This window comes from Danaus plexippus, chromosome 25 (assembly GCF_018135715.1).
Source record: "Danaus plexippus chromosome 25, MEX_DaPlex, whole genome shotgun sequence".
NCBI classification, from domain to species: domain Eukaryota; kingdom Metazoa; phylum Arthropoda; class Insecta; order Lepidoptera; family Nymphalidae; genus Danaus; species Danaus plexippus.
In genome coordinates this window covers 3796199-3813040 of record NC_083553.1, presented here as the reverse complement: position 1 = coordinate 3813040, position 16842 = coordinate 3796199, and the positions used below count along the sequence as shown (strand labels likewise).

General features: G+C 35.6%; 1 protein-coding gene across 2 annotated transcripts; it reads right to left on the bottom strand.

The window, feature by feature from the left end:
• Positions 1–542: 542 nt before the first annotated feature.
• On the bottom strand, positions 543–16669 carry LOC116775305 (uncharacterized). Of its 2 annotated transcripts, XM_032668178.2 has the most exons (10): positions 16463–16669; positions 15927–15992; positions 13455–13629; positions 10482–10677; positions 8566–8811; positions 7955–8196; positions 7474–7827; positions 5216–7241; positions 2866–4497; positions 543–2657 (listed from the first exon to the last, which is right to left on the bottom strand). In XM_032668178.2, exons 3-10 carry the CDS (start codon positions 13626–13628, stop codon positions 2581–2583), a joined length of 4947 nt encoding a protein of 1648 aa, XP_032524069.2. In that variant the 5' UTR covers position 13629; positions 15927–15992; positions 16463–16669; the 3' UTR covers positions 543–2580. The 2 variants fall into 2 exon arrangements, with proteins under 2 accessions (XP_032524069.2, XP_032524070.2); XM_032668179.2 differs by having other exon boundaries at positions 8566–8808; positions 15927–16669.
• Between the last annotated feature and the right edge of the window lie 173 nt (positions 16670–16842).

Below are 16842 nucleotides of genomic sequence, written 5' to 3'. Positions count from 1 at the left end.
ATAAATTCTGTACATACTTTTTGGTTTGTTCGTCAATTTAGAGTAGACCGTCGGGTAATAAAGAAACAAATATTTTTTTTATTCATTTATTAATAAACTAACTTTACAAATTTAATAATAGCAGAACAATAATATTCCTTATTTCTTTTCATTCATAATAATATGATAATAATTCACCATGACTCATAGTACTTTATGAATATAATTATATTTAAAAAAAATAATGAAGAACGACAGAGAAAGCAACTTACAGGAGAAAAAAAAAATAATGCACAATAATTAAAAATATATATATAATATATATATATGTATATATATAAGAATAGTCGCAACACGATAATTGCCAGCAACAAAAATGTACATGCTCTATATTTGACCTAATACGGCGACACAACGCCGACTAACAACACATCCTAGAAAAAATATTACAATAACATAAAATTATAATATTTTATTGTATCAATTCTTTATTTATTCACTATATCTGCGTATCTATTTACAATTCATTAAATGTTTACATACCAAAACTATATACTATATCGTGTGTAACCCCTAGCCTATATATATAGTGTTTAAACTATTTGTATTTCTCTTTTTTTTTTTTAATATAGATAAATATTTTATCAGCATAAATAACTATCATTAGTCCAAAATGAAAACAAACTAAATGATAACTATACACCCAATATACACAGCTACATCTGAGGACCCCGGTCACTAAAATTATATGGTACACGAGCTATTCCTATTCTTTAATTTACAGTACAAGGCGTTTTACCCTAAAGCGGCCGTCGCTCGGCGCGAAGACGTATGTACAATGCGACGATCGGCGAAAAAAATAAGACGAAAAGAAAAAAAAAACAAAATTTACTTAACGCGTAACATAATTATATTTTTCCCATCTATACACCAAAATTTACAGATACCCCCCGTGGGTGAACGGCACCCAGGCCTGCGCCGTCACACTTGGGGCTCCGCCTCGCCCCTTACTACTAACGTATCAGTATTTATACACACAGCTCAACAACGGCACACGTGTTAGGGCACAATTTTTCAGGCAATATTATCGTATATATATATATATTTAAATTATATTTAATTATAAAATATCCACAATATATAAATACTATAATCCTAAATGTATTTTGTATTGTAGCACTATCGTTGTCCAATATAAAAACATTATGACAACAACAACATCCAATAAAACATATATCATACGAACCGTTACAAATGGAGGCAAAATTTTAAGGCAGTCGAGAGGGGTCTTTAATCAATTGTTACTCACATCCACTTTTTATTGCTTCGGAGCGCGTTCAGATTTAGGAACGGTGAGACGAATTGTATATGAATACAAGATTACTTTTTTTATATCAAAACTGAAGAGGCACCAGCTCACTCTGTCATTACATACTATCATGTTTCAACTATGTACAAGGCGATGAAAAAGCTTATATAAAATTATATGAATCACTGGTTCGCAGAAAATTTCATTTAAATTATCGTTCAACTGGATACCAGAGTGAATGGCTGTAGAGGGGGCGGGCGTTAAATAATAGTTAGTATAGTGGAAGCCCAGTCAGAGTGTCGATACGTTCAGTCGCGATAACTATCAGTTCACTAAGAAATTATACAAGTTACAATGTCACATAAAATTACATTTATTGGTCGTGATATCACTTACATATAAAAAAGTTAACATCTCTATAGCAGCATCGGAACGGGAAGCGGCCGGATACGAGACTGCGGCCACCTCCTTACAAAACCAACGTTTTAATACTACCATGTTGACGCTGCCGCGTGGTGTCGTGCAAAAACGTATGAAAATATCTCTTTTTAAAACTTTATGCATATCTCGGATAACTATTCTATCAACAATGTGCCTGTTAGACGAGTGCTCTTTTGTACATTATCGATACAACTACACGCTAACCTAGACCGCGGCCGTCGACCCGGCGGTCTGAGGCTCTTACCTCTTAAAACACTATAGAACAAATAAGCTTACGGTTAAACGAAACGTCGAGTGATTTACAGTGAATGGTAACATGATTTGTTCAATAATTAATAATATGTAGAACATGTCGGCGAACGGCGAGCGGCGAACTCGACTGCACAGGAACATTATGAACACTTGATTCAAACATCGATCACACGCTATATCATTTACATATAAAAAACACACACTTCGGTTAAAATTCCTCAGAGGACTCCTCGTTGTTTATTGCACAATATTCAAAAACAAAAAATTATAATTTTCATTCTACAGACGTGAGATTCATTGAAATATAATGTCCACAAATCATCACACCGTTCATTGTAACTGATATGGTCCTTTCACCGGCCCGGGGGCGTCAGTGGACCCTCGACTGTCACAAACACTAGTATAACGATACCACGCCGACGGATCGGACACGCACGGCTTCCATTTGGTTCGACGTGGTGCGGACGAGGGTGTCATTCGAGGTACATCAACGGCAGAGGGTGCAGTGGGTGCAGAGGGTGCAGCGGCAGAGGGTGCGGTAGAGGGTGTGAGGCTGGGAGTGTGAGTGGGGGCGCGGCACAGCCCGCGCGTCGCCGCCGTCACTTGCCGTCGCGCGAAGCTCGTCTCCGACGTACCACCCCCGCACCACCGCCGGTCGTCGCTGGACCCTCCACCACTGAAATGAAACAGTTCCCCGTTATAATATAACAAAATATATTCATTATTGATTTAGGCCATTTAAATTAATATATCTTTCAGGATCCACATTCTTTCTTCACACTTTTTCTTCAAATGATAATTAGTTCAAAACATGACTACTATCTCGATTCAATATAATAGACCGATTCAAATTAAAATTTTAATAGTGCTATGATGCTACTCACCTGCACTCCTAGTTTTCCGCCTGACAGGTGTACTGTTAGGTGGCGCTGGTGTAGGCGGGGCGGGCGCGGGTCCATGTCTCACGGACCGCCTGGTGCCCACACCCTCGGCGCCCACCACACCACTCTTCGGCACCTTGACCCCTGGCTTCACAGCTTTTATACCCTTCCCGCGTACTTTACATATTAACGGCTCGTCACTATCGCTGTCTGACTCCTTCTTCCCTTTCCCTCCTATGGCGGCAGGGTTCATGGGTTTCTGGTCGACCCTTCGAGGTTTTTTCTTCAGCCGTCCCGGTGAGACGCCCTCCTCACAGCTGATGGTGGAGGCGCAGGAACTCTCTGATTCCCTTCTCTTCCGTTTTACAGCCGGCGCGGGTTTCGCGGGTACCCCCACAGCGTTCGCGGTCCTCGGGCTGGTTTTGTCCACTGAGCCACTGCGGAGACAGTTCCTAGGCTGCAACGCCGGTGAATCCGACCTTTCTAATTTAATGAGCCCCGGACTTAGCCGTGGCGTTTTAGGTCCGTCGGCGGGGCTGTTCATTTTACTACTAGACCTCGTCCGTACGCTACTCCTCGCAACCCTCTCCAACAACGGGGACGGTGACTCCGGCCTCTTTCCGACGTAATCAGGCGTAGGTATTTCTATTAGTAATTGTTCTAATAAGCTCTTATCTGGAAATTCAGCCTGAAGGGGAAACCTCTCGATTTGCAGCTCCTGCTTGTCTTTCACCTCCGACTCCACGCTTTTCCTCTCACCGTTCTCCGATACTTCAGTAGACTTCTCCTCTTTCGCTTCCGAGGAGTCATTTGTACACACTTTCTCTTGATTGGAATACGTGTACAGCGGCGGCGAGACTCTACTCGGTAAGTGGTCGAAGTCTTCAAGCCCCTTCTCTTTCTTGGGCGAGGCCGTCGATTCTTCTGGGCGCGCTTCGACTTTTTGGTCATTGGTGGAGCCTCCATTGCCGTCAGGATCCGTCGCCTTGGACTCGACCATCGCTTCGTCTTTGACTTCAATCCTGTCGATACTCTGTTTCGTTTTCTCGTCGTCTCTGAGGATCGGTGTGGGTTCCCTTTTCACTTCTTTGGTTAAGGCGTTATCGTCGGGCGGCCTCCTGGGAGCGTCGTCTCCGTTTATATGATCCGCGTGCATTTTCGCCAGCTCGGCCTCGATGTCTCCCATGTCGTCGATGTCCGGAGGTCCGGGATCGTAGTGGGTCGGGCCCGTCGCCAGTGACAGCCTTTCCAGCAAATCGTCTGACGCGGGCGGTTGGTCTATGACCCCTATTATCCTCTGCACGGACGTAGGACTGGTCGATCTGGTCATATCCAGACGTTCTTTTCTCTGGGGCCCGGGTGGGGATTGACTCGCCTGGTTTGGGGATTTCTCTGACAAGGCGTCCATCGACTCGATGCCCGAGTCCTCGCCTTGGGCCTGCGAGTTTGGCGACCGATTATTAAACTTGTCGGCCTCGGGCCTTGAGGACCTCTCGGCTACGAGTTTGCAGTACGTTTTGTCCTTGGGCCTCTCTTTCCGGCGAGGGGAGACCGCACCGGGGCGTTGACTAGAGGCGGGCGGTGACGATTCCCGACTGCCTCCTATCGTGCCTATGTTTGTCGATCCAGGGGCATCTGGAACCCAAACATATAAGCCTTCACATTTCTGAATTTATACTACTCGTTCGGTAGTTGCCGCGGAACTAATTCTCTTCTATATACAAATTATTATCAATTAATGTCAATATTGTGACTGACTAGTATAGTTTATATCTGATGTTTTTAGCTCAATAATACAAATTCTTATTACTAAATGGGCCAATGGACAGTAAGTGCTTTCCATGCTACAAATAAAATGATCACTACTGTTGGGTCAAATAAATTTATTTTTGAATAGATATTAATTACATTTATATACAATATCAGGATGTCTACAGATATCGAACTATTCTATTAACTTAAACCTACTTGTGAAGAATGCGCTAATAACAATTCTTAATAAACAGTGAAATGATTTGGTCCACATACGAACATAAATTTTGATTATTTTATATATATTTTTTTTTATCTAAACCACCTATACATAAAAAAAAAAATTGAAAATTATTTACATTCTCATATCCATAATATCATTTCATCATCCATTGAGTGGTTAGAAAGTAATATATTAAAACAGTTAAAATGTATAATATATCATTAATGATATTAATTTACAATGTTTGTAATATAATTACAATCCAGCCCGGATACAGACCTATACTATCATATACAGAACTGTCCTATGTGAGGGATTCTAGTTTATTTTCCAACTGGAGTATAATTATATGCTACACTTGCAAATCAACATACATACCTGGGCAGGATGTATGGCTTGTCTTCCTTTTCTTCTCCGAGATCAGTCCGTTAGGAGATGTTATAGCACTCTCGGTGAGTGTCCGTTTCAACTTGTTCTCGTCCCGATCGAACTTCCCCTCCTCGTCAACACTCACCGTCCGTTCACTCTTATGACACTTTAACAACCTGCCTTCCAACTCACTAGCACCAGTTTTAATGTCACCGTACTCATCTATTTTAACATCACTGGATTTTATATCACATTTCACTAAATCCTTCTCAACTTTAGTTGTGGGTAACTTCTTTTTCACTTCGTGATTGTTCTGTGTCTCTCTGTAACCTTCGTTCTGAGCGTATTTCCCCTCTTTGTCCAACAAATCGTTCTTCCACTCTTTGTCCCTCTCTTTCTCTATAGATTTTCCTTCGCTCAACATTTTCGACTTCTTCTTTTGTTTCATATTGTCTAGTGACTGCACTTTAGTGAGTATGGTGTAGTCGTGGGATTTGGTCACGATGTGAGCGTTCTTGGATATCGTTTTCATTCTATATACATTGTTGCCACCTGTGACCTCGGCTTTCATCGCATCCCCTTCACTAAAATGATTATTCAGTTTCATGTTTTTAACATGTAAATACTCATCAGTCTTTGAGTTTTCAGTGCTATCGGACTTGGACGCCAGTGATTCCTGGGAGTCCCGTCTATGAGATTTCTCATCGGATTCCAGTGATTTTCGTATTTTGATTTTCTTCGAATGGAGGAACTCTGGACACAGTTTTTTCTTTTCCTTTTTCGAGTTCTTTATCACCGCTGAATTTGGACCCCTGAGGCTTATATGTAACGGCGGTACCCTAGGCTCGCCTTCCATTGATTTTTCGCCTTTGACTTGCTGGTTATTGAAACTGACGTCTGATTTGTACACGGGTTGGACGATGGGCTCATTTTTGTCGAGTTTTAATCTCAGTTTCAGAGACTCCTTCTCTCCCGACGGGGACTTCGGTCCATCTGCGTTGTGTTTCACAACTACGGGTCGTGGAAAGGCCACCTTATTACATTTCCCATCCCTAACTATCTTTTCTTTCAGTATCGCCGGTTTTTCTTTCGCGCCACCGGTCCTCAGCTTGCCTCCCTTGGGAGCCAGCTTATCATCTTTTTCCTTCTTGATTATCTTATTCTTCGATTTAAGCTCATCATCCTTTTTACTATCATCTTCTGTTGCTTTCCCAATACCAAACAGTTCTGTAGTCGGTTCCGTCCAATTTTCTTTAACTTTGACCTGAGCCACCGTCACCTCTTCGCTCTTTTTGACCGGATCCTTAGGTGGTGGTGTTTCATCGTCCCTCATGAGGGTTTTTATCAGGTACTGTTTGCTTTGCTCCTCTATTTCTTGGGCAGTGGCTTGTGAGCCGACTGTCGCTGTAGACACAGAGGTCATAGCCCTTATAGGCAGCCTCATAGGTGGAGGCATCGATGCCGACTGGTTTGTGTTTCTATCCATTCTCTCGTTGGCTGTGTACGTAGCGTTGGGCGGCGACTTGAAAGATGGATGAGGCACCGTATGGTTCGGCGAATTGACAAACTTCGAAGTCGACTGTTGAGGCACGGGCGGAGGAGGCGGCATGAACGCCGTCTCAGTATTACCATCGAACGAATCCGATGATTTTGAAGGCACATCACTATTCATCTGACTCGTGGTGGGAGTCGCATCACTGTAGGGTCCGTTGAGGGTAGGAGCGGGGTATTGACCTCCTGTGATCTCCTGGAGTAAGGAATCGGGGGTCGATTCCGAGTTGGGCATAGAATCTTGTTGATCATAAAGGAGGTCTAGCTTAGTGTTAGAGTCGAGGTCCGATATGGCGGAGAGGGCGGTGTCGTCGAGATTTAGGTCCAGGGTTGGCAGCAACTGGTCGAGATCACAGTTATCAGGTAAGTCGGGGATGGACAGCCCTAGCGTGTCCCGGTAGGGCTCGTTCCAGTCAGGCTGCGACGCGGCTCGGGACGCCGCTCGCTGGCGAGCATTATATTGCTGCTGGTAGCGTTGGAACTCCTGAAAACAAAAACAAATTAACATTATTAAATAGAAAGCAATTGGCATAACATATTTTACGTCATTCTTAGTTTTTATGATAATATTTATATTATATATTTATATATATTTAAGTACAAATTTACATGAAAATAGAACAATAGTATATATATATTAATAATAAATGACATATTTAAAAAATATATATGTGTATATATACCAATAGGCCAATAATTTATGAGTATAGAAATACCTGGAAACTAGACTGCGTTTTCTGATCCATCGACGTCGTCGAAGGCGGCAGGAGAGCTTGAAGATCCTCTGGCGTAACCCTCGGGGGTGGAGGTCTAGGCCTCGGCACCTGTTGTCTGTAGGGCGGGGGCGGAGGCGCTGGGAACGTGTCATACGGCGTTGGGAACCTCGTCCTACCTACGACCGTCGCATTTGGAGGTCTGTATTGAGTAGGGGGTGTCGGCCGTGGGGGAAATGCCCTTCGCACCATCGGTCTTGGCGGCCGTGGTGACGGTGGTGTAGGGGTGGTAGGACGAGGGGTGGTCGGCCTTCCGCCGCGATACTCAAATGGAGCGCGACCAACAGCCAACTCCACCTAATAATTAAATAATATATCTTAAAATATATCCTATATTCAGTTAACTAATGTTATTTACGAAACTAACTTTTCTTTTTGTGTATAATTCAGAATAAAATATTAACATATGCATAATATATATCACCTGTGAATCCTCCAATCTATCTAGTTTGGCTGGATTGGCTTTACTTCTTGGTTGTGGTGCTGGTGCGTCGTTCTGTAATAGATTGACCAGCAGTGGGGAGGACATAGCCACTGTTGGGGTGGGTGACTGCGGGGGTCCCGGGGTACTGGGGGCGGGGTACGGCGGCGGAGGACCTGTGAACGAGGTCGACGGCCGGGGAAACTGAGGCTCCGCTGACGCCGGCCTTAAAGTTGGACCTATACCTGGAAGATATGATCAAAAATTTTATATTCATGTATACATACCTTTATTTATAACTCTAAGTATATTATTTTTTTCTTATGATGAACATAAATAAAAATTTTAATTCATTTAGATCAAGAACTTTTTCATCAATTAGGATTGTAACCAGAGATCCGCGATATAGCTTCAAAGTGGCTTTGCAAATAGAGTTATAGTATTTTCTAGCACATTAAGTGTCATATTATATATATCTCATCTTGATGGGTGCCATATACTAATCAATAATTTATAACCTTCCAATATATCATAACTTTAATAAGAAAATAATATACATATATAAAAAAACTATGAACCAACTAATTTCTTTAAAACAGTCTGTATATAGTCACCTAAAGTGTTCTCCTTCCTATGTATAACCCTGGCCTGGGTCATGCTGCCGAAGGGGTATTCGCATCTATCTGTGGTGGGTGTGGGAATGTTCTGTGGTATTTTACCATCCATGGGGCAGACTGTGTTGGGTGATTTGAAGTTCTGAACCGGTTCCGAGCTGGTGGAAGCCCCCTCGTCCGATATCAGACGACCGATTCCTCCGAGACCAGCTAGCAGTTCCGTAGACTGACGGGATGTGCTCGCTTCTAGAAATAGACAGATAAAATTTTTAAAACAGCTATTTTGATTGAATATTTCAGTTATATACACTGATCATTTCATATATATCCAGCATATTTTATTTGTCTAAATATTGTTTCATTAAACAGAAGCAACAAATTAATGATTTAAGGGACTTCCTTTTCAATTTACAAACACCCTATAATGGCAACATTTTGAAATTATGCTGTTAGATAAACTATAAATATATACGCAAAAAAACGTTAATATTTTGAGAGAAATTTAAAAAAATCAATTAATATATAGTAGTTGAATACCTACTTTTGAGGTCGGTTAAAATATAAGTTTCTATTATTACAGAGATAAAATTAATATCCAAAAAATAGATTCGAACAAATAAAAAACTAGATTAATTTTTTTTTAAAATACATTAACATTTCATAAAACTTATACACTTTAAAATAAAAATAATATTAATATTTTGTCAATGAGGTTTTAACATAGAAAGGATGGAATACCACACATTTCATAGCACATGAATATATTGGTATGAGACCAACTACCAACATATATCCCTGTGGCCTGATAAAGATAATAATTTAAAATATAAAATTTACAGTAAATTACTGAAAATAGCATTTGTATGCGAGACTTTAGCATTTATCTACGTGTATGTTAAAATTTTAACTACTATTCCTTGGTAATTTTGATGTAATTCACTTTACGACCTGGACATTAATGTTGCGGTTGTATTAAAATAAAATACGACATGTTTCTTTTATATCTGTGCTTCGGATTCTATCGAAATCAGTCCAGCCCTTAATATTTAAACGAACAAAATTGTTTGTTTTGTTCTTACAATTACATAACAAATGTATGTATGTAAAATTAGTATAGTATTTGGAATGGACAGGATTTTAAGAAGTCCTTAATAAAATAAATAATAACACTTTTCCTCACAGTAGTAGGCATTAAGAACTAAAGGTAAGTAGAGTCAATTTAGTTAAACATTGGTGCAATATCACATAACAAGAAATGGAGATGAATATTAAAAGTGTAATGGAACAAACTTATTAAAAAATAAAAAAAACATAGATCACCTCAAAAAATGTTAAAATTAATAGAAAGCTTAGAAAAATTATATATATATAAACACATATACATATATAATTTTACATGAACTCTTTGTTTTGAAGACACTTAAAAAATAAACCAGTACAAAATCTAACCAAACTTAAAAATGAATCAAAACAAGCAGAATTTGATCTGCGACATCTGATACAAATTCCAATATTAAATAATTTTACACTCTATCATATTCTGTTTGAAATTCAATGAAAATTTTAGCTCAACATTGTATAAAACATAACTACGGGATGACATTGTCTTTATGTCGAATGTGTGCAACTACAAAGTGGAAATATCCAGTAAGTGTCTTTAAAAAAATCAATATTAATTGATTCAGTTAGATATATCCACATAATTATTTGTTCCATAGTACACTAATTGATCCAATCTCACCTATTATCTACTTTACCCTTACAACAAGTAAGTTTCCACCATCAAAATATGAAAGGTGTTTCCACTATCCAATTCTTAAATCTATGTTAATAATCTGTGAGAGTTCAAACCTATACTAGGGGTTAGTTAGTCATGTATATCCTTTGGTCTCCTCTACTAATAAAACAACACTCACCATCAGCATCCGTATTGATCCTCAGTTCGGTCCCGTGCTGCAGCCTCAGTGACACAGCCGCGTCCCCGTCCAATTGGACCGAGAGGATGCCCAGAGCCCTAAGCTGCGGCGCCCCCGCTGCGGCCAAAGCCCTAAGACGGGCCGCAGCTGCGCGGGGCACCGACAGCGTCACACGGACAGAGTTCCACGGCTCCACCTGCGGATGATGAGCAATCAAACAAAAGAAGTTCTATATATATTATATATAAAAATAAGTAATATATATTATATATATAAAAAAAAGTACTAGTAAAAAGTCGACATTTTATTCAACAGTAATACTGTAAAAAAAAAATATAAGGCGAATATTTTTAATTCTGCATACTTATATCTAGAATTTAAAAAAAAACGAATTGTCATAGGAAAATAATATCATGCAAAAGATAAACAAACACGTAATAAACCCATAAAAGGATAACCTAATAAATTAGACAAATATTTTTTTATTAAATTCCTACTTATTTCGTAATTGCTATTGTTTTACTATGTTTTACAACATTAGATTTCATGACTTCCCATACTTATCAGACCAACTTATACCGAGATATTTAAATACAAACACGCCGTGCGATCAACCTTTTTTAATAATCTTTTTCTCGACATTTAATATAAATATGTAAATAAAATATCTTGCAGTAACATTCTAATCTATAACTATAAAGAAACAATATAGAATGTACAATTAGTCTATAAAATCGTTGCTAAGTGTCGTGACTGGATGTATTTTGATAAAGTTACGTGTAAATAACTGGCGAATGTAATGAAGCATATAAAATATATATTTTTTTTTGGGACTCCCAAAAAAAAAAAGGCGAGTTGGTAAAGACAAAGTTTCTTTATTACGACTCAAACATTTTTTATAATTTTTTTTAGACTTGTACTCTCTTAGCCGTTCGTAATTTCAATAGAACGTGGTTTTAATATTTGGGAAAGATAATTTAATACCCTAATTCCATCTCATGCAGTATCACCATCACAACAAACAAATCTCATCACAATAGGTTCAGGCTAGAATTTGGCTAATGGTTATGGTGTAATTTAATTGTTGAGAACATACATTCCAATTTTTCTCAGAGTTAATATATTTTTTTACATTGAATACAAGTTCAAGTTTTATAAAACATTATCTTTTTTTTTAATCTGTGTACTTTCATATCATTTCTAAAATCATTATTAATTTACATAGACATTTAACTTCAGTGTGGTCAAAAATATTTTAATATAACTATTTTTTTTAATGTATTGAATCATATACTACAACAACTTCCTTATGAAAAATAACATTAGAAATTAGTCAATATTGTTCGAGTTACACAAAAACTTCCTCTGAATATAATGTTTTATAGTAAATTATTTATTTGTTCAAAAACAATGTTACGTATAAACAAGCTTTTTACAGACTTCACAGACAAGTTTATAATGTGTGCTTAGAAAAATTGTTATGGCAACCAGAAAACAGCGCCATCTATTGTCTCAAACAAAGCACACAAGATTAAATTTATTATATATCATGCAATTCTTCTGTATGAACTATATCATATAACTATATTTAAAATTGAGTAATTTTTTTTATGTATTTCATAAAAAAAAAAAATTTTTCTGAACCATTTTTTTTTTGTTTATATCAGTCACCAAGTGCTTTTATTTGTTTTTTTGCTTCACATTAGAATTATATAAAATATTATTTGGTGATATATGAGAATTATAATGGCAACATATCAAGATAAGATTATATATATTTTGACGGGAAAAACCCAGAGCAATACATGTTGTATCCAATGTCATAATTTTCTCATACATCTAAAGAATTAGAACACTTTTTTCCTATATTTTTTTATTTTATATGTATCATATTTTTTTTCAATAAGTACCACAAACAATTAATAAATATTGTGATAATTAAAAATACAGAACATATTTTAAATTAATTGTAGATTATATATATTTTTTCTATTCATACTTTTATAGGTTAAGCAAATTGTCTGTCTGTAATTTTTATTACTGATTTTTTTTTTTAGTAAGTAATGATTGTTGAGGAAAAACACATATATGTTTTTGGTTTTCTTAAGTAAAATTCGTAAATTAATATTCATATTAAAACTATTTATGACAATCATAGCCCAATTATATGTTATAGAAACCACAAATTCGTCCAATGAAAATTATATGTATATATTACGTTTCATTTGTTGTTTTCCAACAAAAAAAAGCAGCTTCCTATGAAAGAACGACCAAAACAATAAAATTAATTCAAGTCAAAGAAAAAAATCAAAAGTTCTATATATATATATATTCAGATCTTCACACTACACTAACAGCATTTGGTATTTTCTTGGAATAAAGGCTTATATATTACTTTGTCAAAATTTTAAATTTGTTATAAACTGCTGACGAATCATTAAAACCTTCCATCATAACTGTATAAAGATAATGCCAAGCAATGAATTACCTATACCTTAAGATATATATTTTTTTAATGTAAAGAATAGGAATTTTTTTGTAACATATTAATTATTATACATTTTTTTATAAACAAAAACTATATTAGCATATTGATTTCCTCCAAACTGTTATAGGTGCATAGAACAACTGATATGTAGATTCAATTAGAACGGAAAGTTGTCTTTATATTCAAAAGAATTGTATGAAACCTCATCTCATATAAATTTCGTATGGCCATCGGACTGAAAACTAAATTGCTAACAAAACTGAAACATCCTTATCATGACACAGGTTCTACAAAGCCCATTTGGATTTGCTTTGGATTATGAGCAGTCTGTTATGACTAATATTCTGCTAGTGTCCACTATATTCAACCTGCTTGGACCATATTCAGCACTTTTAGTTTACATTCCGCCAGTTTGGACTACATAAAACAAAAATCAGTTTATGCCTCCACCATGGCACTATTTCCTATGTCCATGATCCACCCACCTTGTTAACTTTCAGTGTGTGCGGATGGGGCTCCGCTAGCAGGACGCGCAGATCTCGCAACAGGCGGCGGAGGCGGGCAGGGAAGCGCGGGTCTCGAAGATCCCCCTCGCAGGTAACAACCACTCCGCACGATCCGCCGCCAGCCGTGCCTAACCCATCGCTATCCGCTGCCATGCTGAAAAACATTTTAAATTAATTAATAAAAAAAATACTTTAGTAATCACCTAGATTTTTATGAAGAAGACAGAAAATGTTAAGTGAGATCTCTATATCTTTCTTATCCTCCAATCCACTGTATCATACAATTAATAGCATATTATTATAACTGAAAATAGTATATCCCCAATAAGTCTTTACTTCACTGTCTTGGGTTGGACTTGACATATGTCAGGGGCATGTATAATTAATATTTTTGTCATCACCAAAATCAATGTACAAATAAATTGTACAATTATACAAATCCTAAATATCACAATTATTTTTCATTTTAAATAAGTAAATAACTAAAAAAAAAAGTCTTTATTGTCTATTGAGAAATGGCATAGATAATACAAAATTTCATTAGCATTACAACTAAATACATTTTTTATGTATTTTCTTATTATTATTAATGATAATAAAATAATTGATTTCTATGTTGAATAAATTGATGGGAAAAAAAAAATTATAATTTATTAGGTGTACTTAAACATATTTTTTTTGTAAGGATATTATTATTATTTAATATTATACTATGTACATATATTATGTGTTATTAAAATGAGCGAGTTATGAGTTTTAATCAATGAAATAAACTAAAACGGTTGAAGTAATTATTATCTGTAATTTTATTATCACTTATTATTCTAAATATTTTTATTAGAGTAAAAAAAAAACTAATAACAAAAAATGTTTATCACATTTAAGACAAAACGGAACGTTAATTATCATTTCTATTAAAAAAATTAAGACATTTTTGATGCAAATTTTTCATAAAATATATTAGCATGGATTTAATATGTAAAAAAAAAAAAATTCATCATCAAGAAAAAAATCAGAGCCTTTTATGTGACCAATCTATAATAGATAATTTAGATAGCTTTACATATTATAAAATGATTGTTAAAATTAATAAATAAACCAAAATCTGTTTAATGATTTTATAAATAAGTCTTTTTAATATATAAAATTTTATATTGTTTGGGAATCGCTTAGTTTTTGCTATATATATACATACATATAATGTTCCCATACTAAACAAGTCCATTTAAGTCTAAAACTTCACAGTGCAATTGTATACCTAAAAAATAGTTTTGTGTCTTATAATAAGTTATGAAAATCATTATATGATAAAAAAATTAAATTAAATTTTTTTGGTATAGTTTTTCTACTGTGTAATTAACGAAATATATGCTTACAAAAACATGTTTATTTTCATTAGAGTTATTATAATAAAATGTTTATTCTAACATAGTTTCATGGTATATTGTATTTAATTTATTATGCTGAGAATTTTTTGAATGTAAGCCTGAGTAATAATTAAAAATACTTGTCAAATACTTAAATAACTATATGGGAAAGCATCATAGCTATTATTAATCACCGGATTTGGCCAAAATTTATTGTAAAATTTGAGTCAGAATATTAACATTATTTTTTTACTTATTACATTTTATATATATAAATTATTGCCTGTTCATTTAAAAAAAAAATAATGACTTGTGTCATCTCTGTTAAAGACTACATAAAAAAATAATAATAGAAATATCTAATAATATTATGTTAATTACTATATTTTATTTTAACATGTGAATGGTAGGATTAATGTAATATTTAATTCTTATCATGCAACCTATAAGATATAACCTATGTACAATTTTTTTTTTAATTTTTTAATAATAAAGTTATATAAAAATATTAACATATATAGGTAAGTTTTAAATGTCTTAGAAATTATTCTGAAATTATTTAAAAGTATATTTGGTATAGCATCTTAAATGTTCATATGAAGCAAAAAGAAACAAAAAATATAGTTAAATAGGTTCATATAATTATAATGATGCATATATAATATCTGGACATACTATAACTTGTGACAGATAGTAGTTGTAATCTATACAAGAAGCAATAACCTCACTTTCAAAAACCCGATTGACAAACATAAAACACGCTAATAAGACGACCAACTAATTGTAGCAGAGGGTTGGCATATTTTGGTCCTTACAAAATTTTAATGCATTAAATATTTCCTATTCCACTGCAAGGTCGACTAAACATCGTTACACAACTTTTTTTTATTACGTATTTTATATATAATAGTGGAAAGTTCATTAAAATATGTCGCCGATTGTGTTTTAAAGGCACGGGGCACACCAACCACCGCCGGCCGACCTACTGTCACCCTCTAATGTGTCCATTTTGTAAATTTGTCCGAAACACCACTCGATCGTACACCCAGCAAAATGTAAATAAACGAAAAAATAATAAACTCACCTATCATACAATGTCACATTCCGCTCAATAACACACAAGTTCTATTGTCTCGTGTCCCAAATCATCCTGTAAAATCAAGTGCAACATTACTATCCGGCTTGGACGTAAAGCAAAATCGGTCCTATGGTCACTGTGTCCACTACTACCAAAACATATGATATGCCACAATTGTTCCGCCCCAGGATTTCCCGGGGCACTGTCCTTCTTTTAATATCAACTTTTCACATGGGATCACCCAACTAAAAACACGCGAATTTCCTCACGAATCAAAACCACTGATTTATGTTTCAGTGACGCAAAGCTCATATATCGTGAAGAGCAGCAGCCATTTTGAAATGTACGGGGAGTTCAGTCACGGCATGGAACATTAGTAATTTACTACACTTCCCGTCTCTTCCTTCATTCCAAACTTAATGCGCTAATAAATTAACTTCATAAAGATTTCATTTTTACACTTTAGGTCACAGAACTTCACTCCATTTTCTTATTGAAACTATCCAAAACAACCTAAGCGACATCCGATAATTCCAGCTTACCCCATTTGCATGACACACATAGAATTTGAAAAAAACACTCGAAACACATAAAGACGTAGTTAAAACCGTCGCGTCGAAACATCAGAAGTTAAAGCATCGCATCAGTATAACAGTCCATTAGAAAAATCGCTAAAAAGATTAGTATATATTTTACAAATAGTTATTCGGTACGAACAATAACAACGGACGCCATTTGCAATTTTCAACTTGACATGCGCATTGACTCGATGTAGACAAACATACGTGACGTCGCTTTTAAAACAAGTAGTTTATTCAATTAATTATTGTAAAACATCGAAAAAAAATTTTCATTCAATAAGTCAGGGAAAAATATAAATTAATTATTATTCTTTGTTTAATATAAACCTTTCAATATTCTA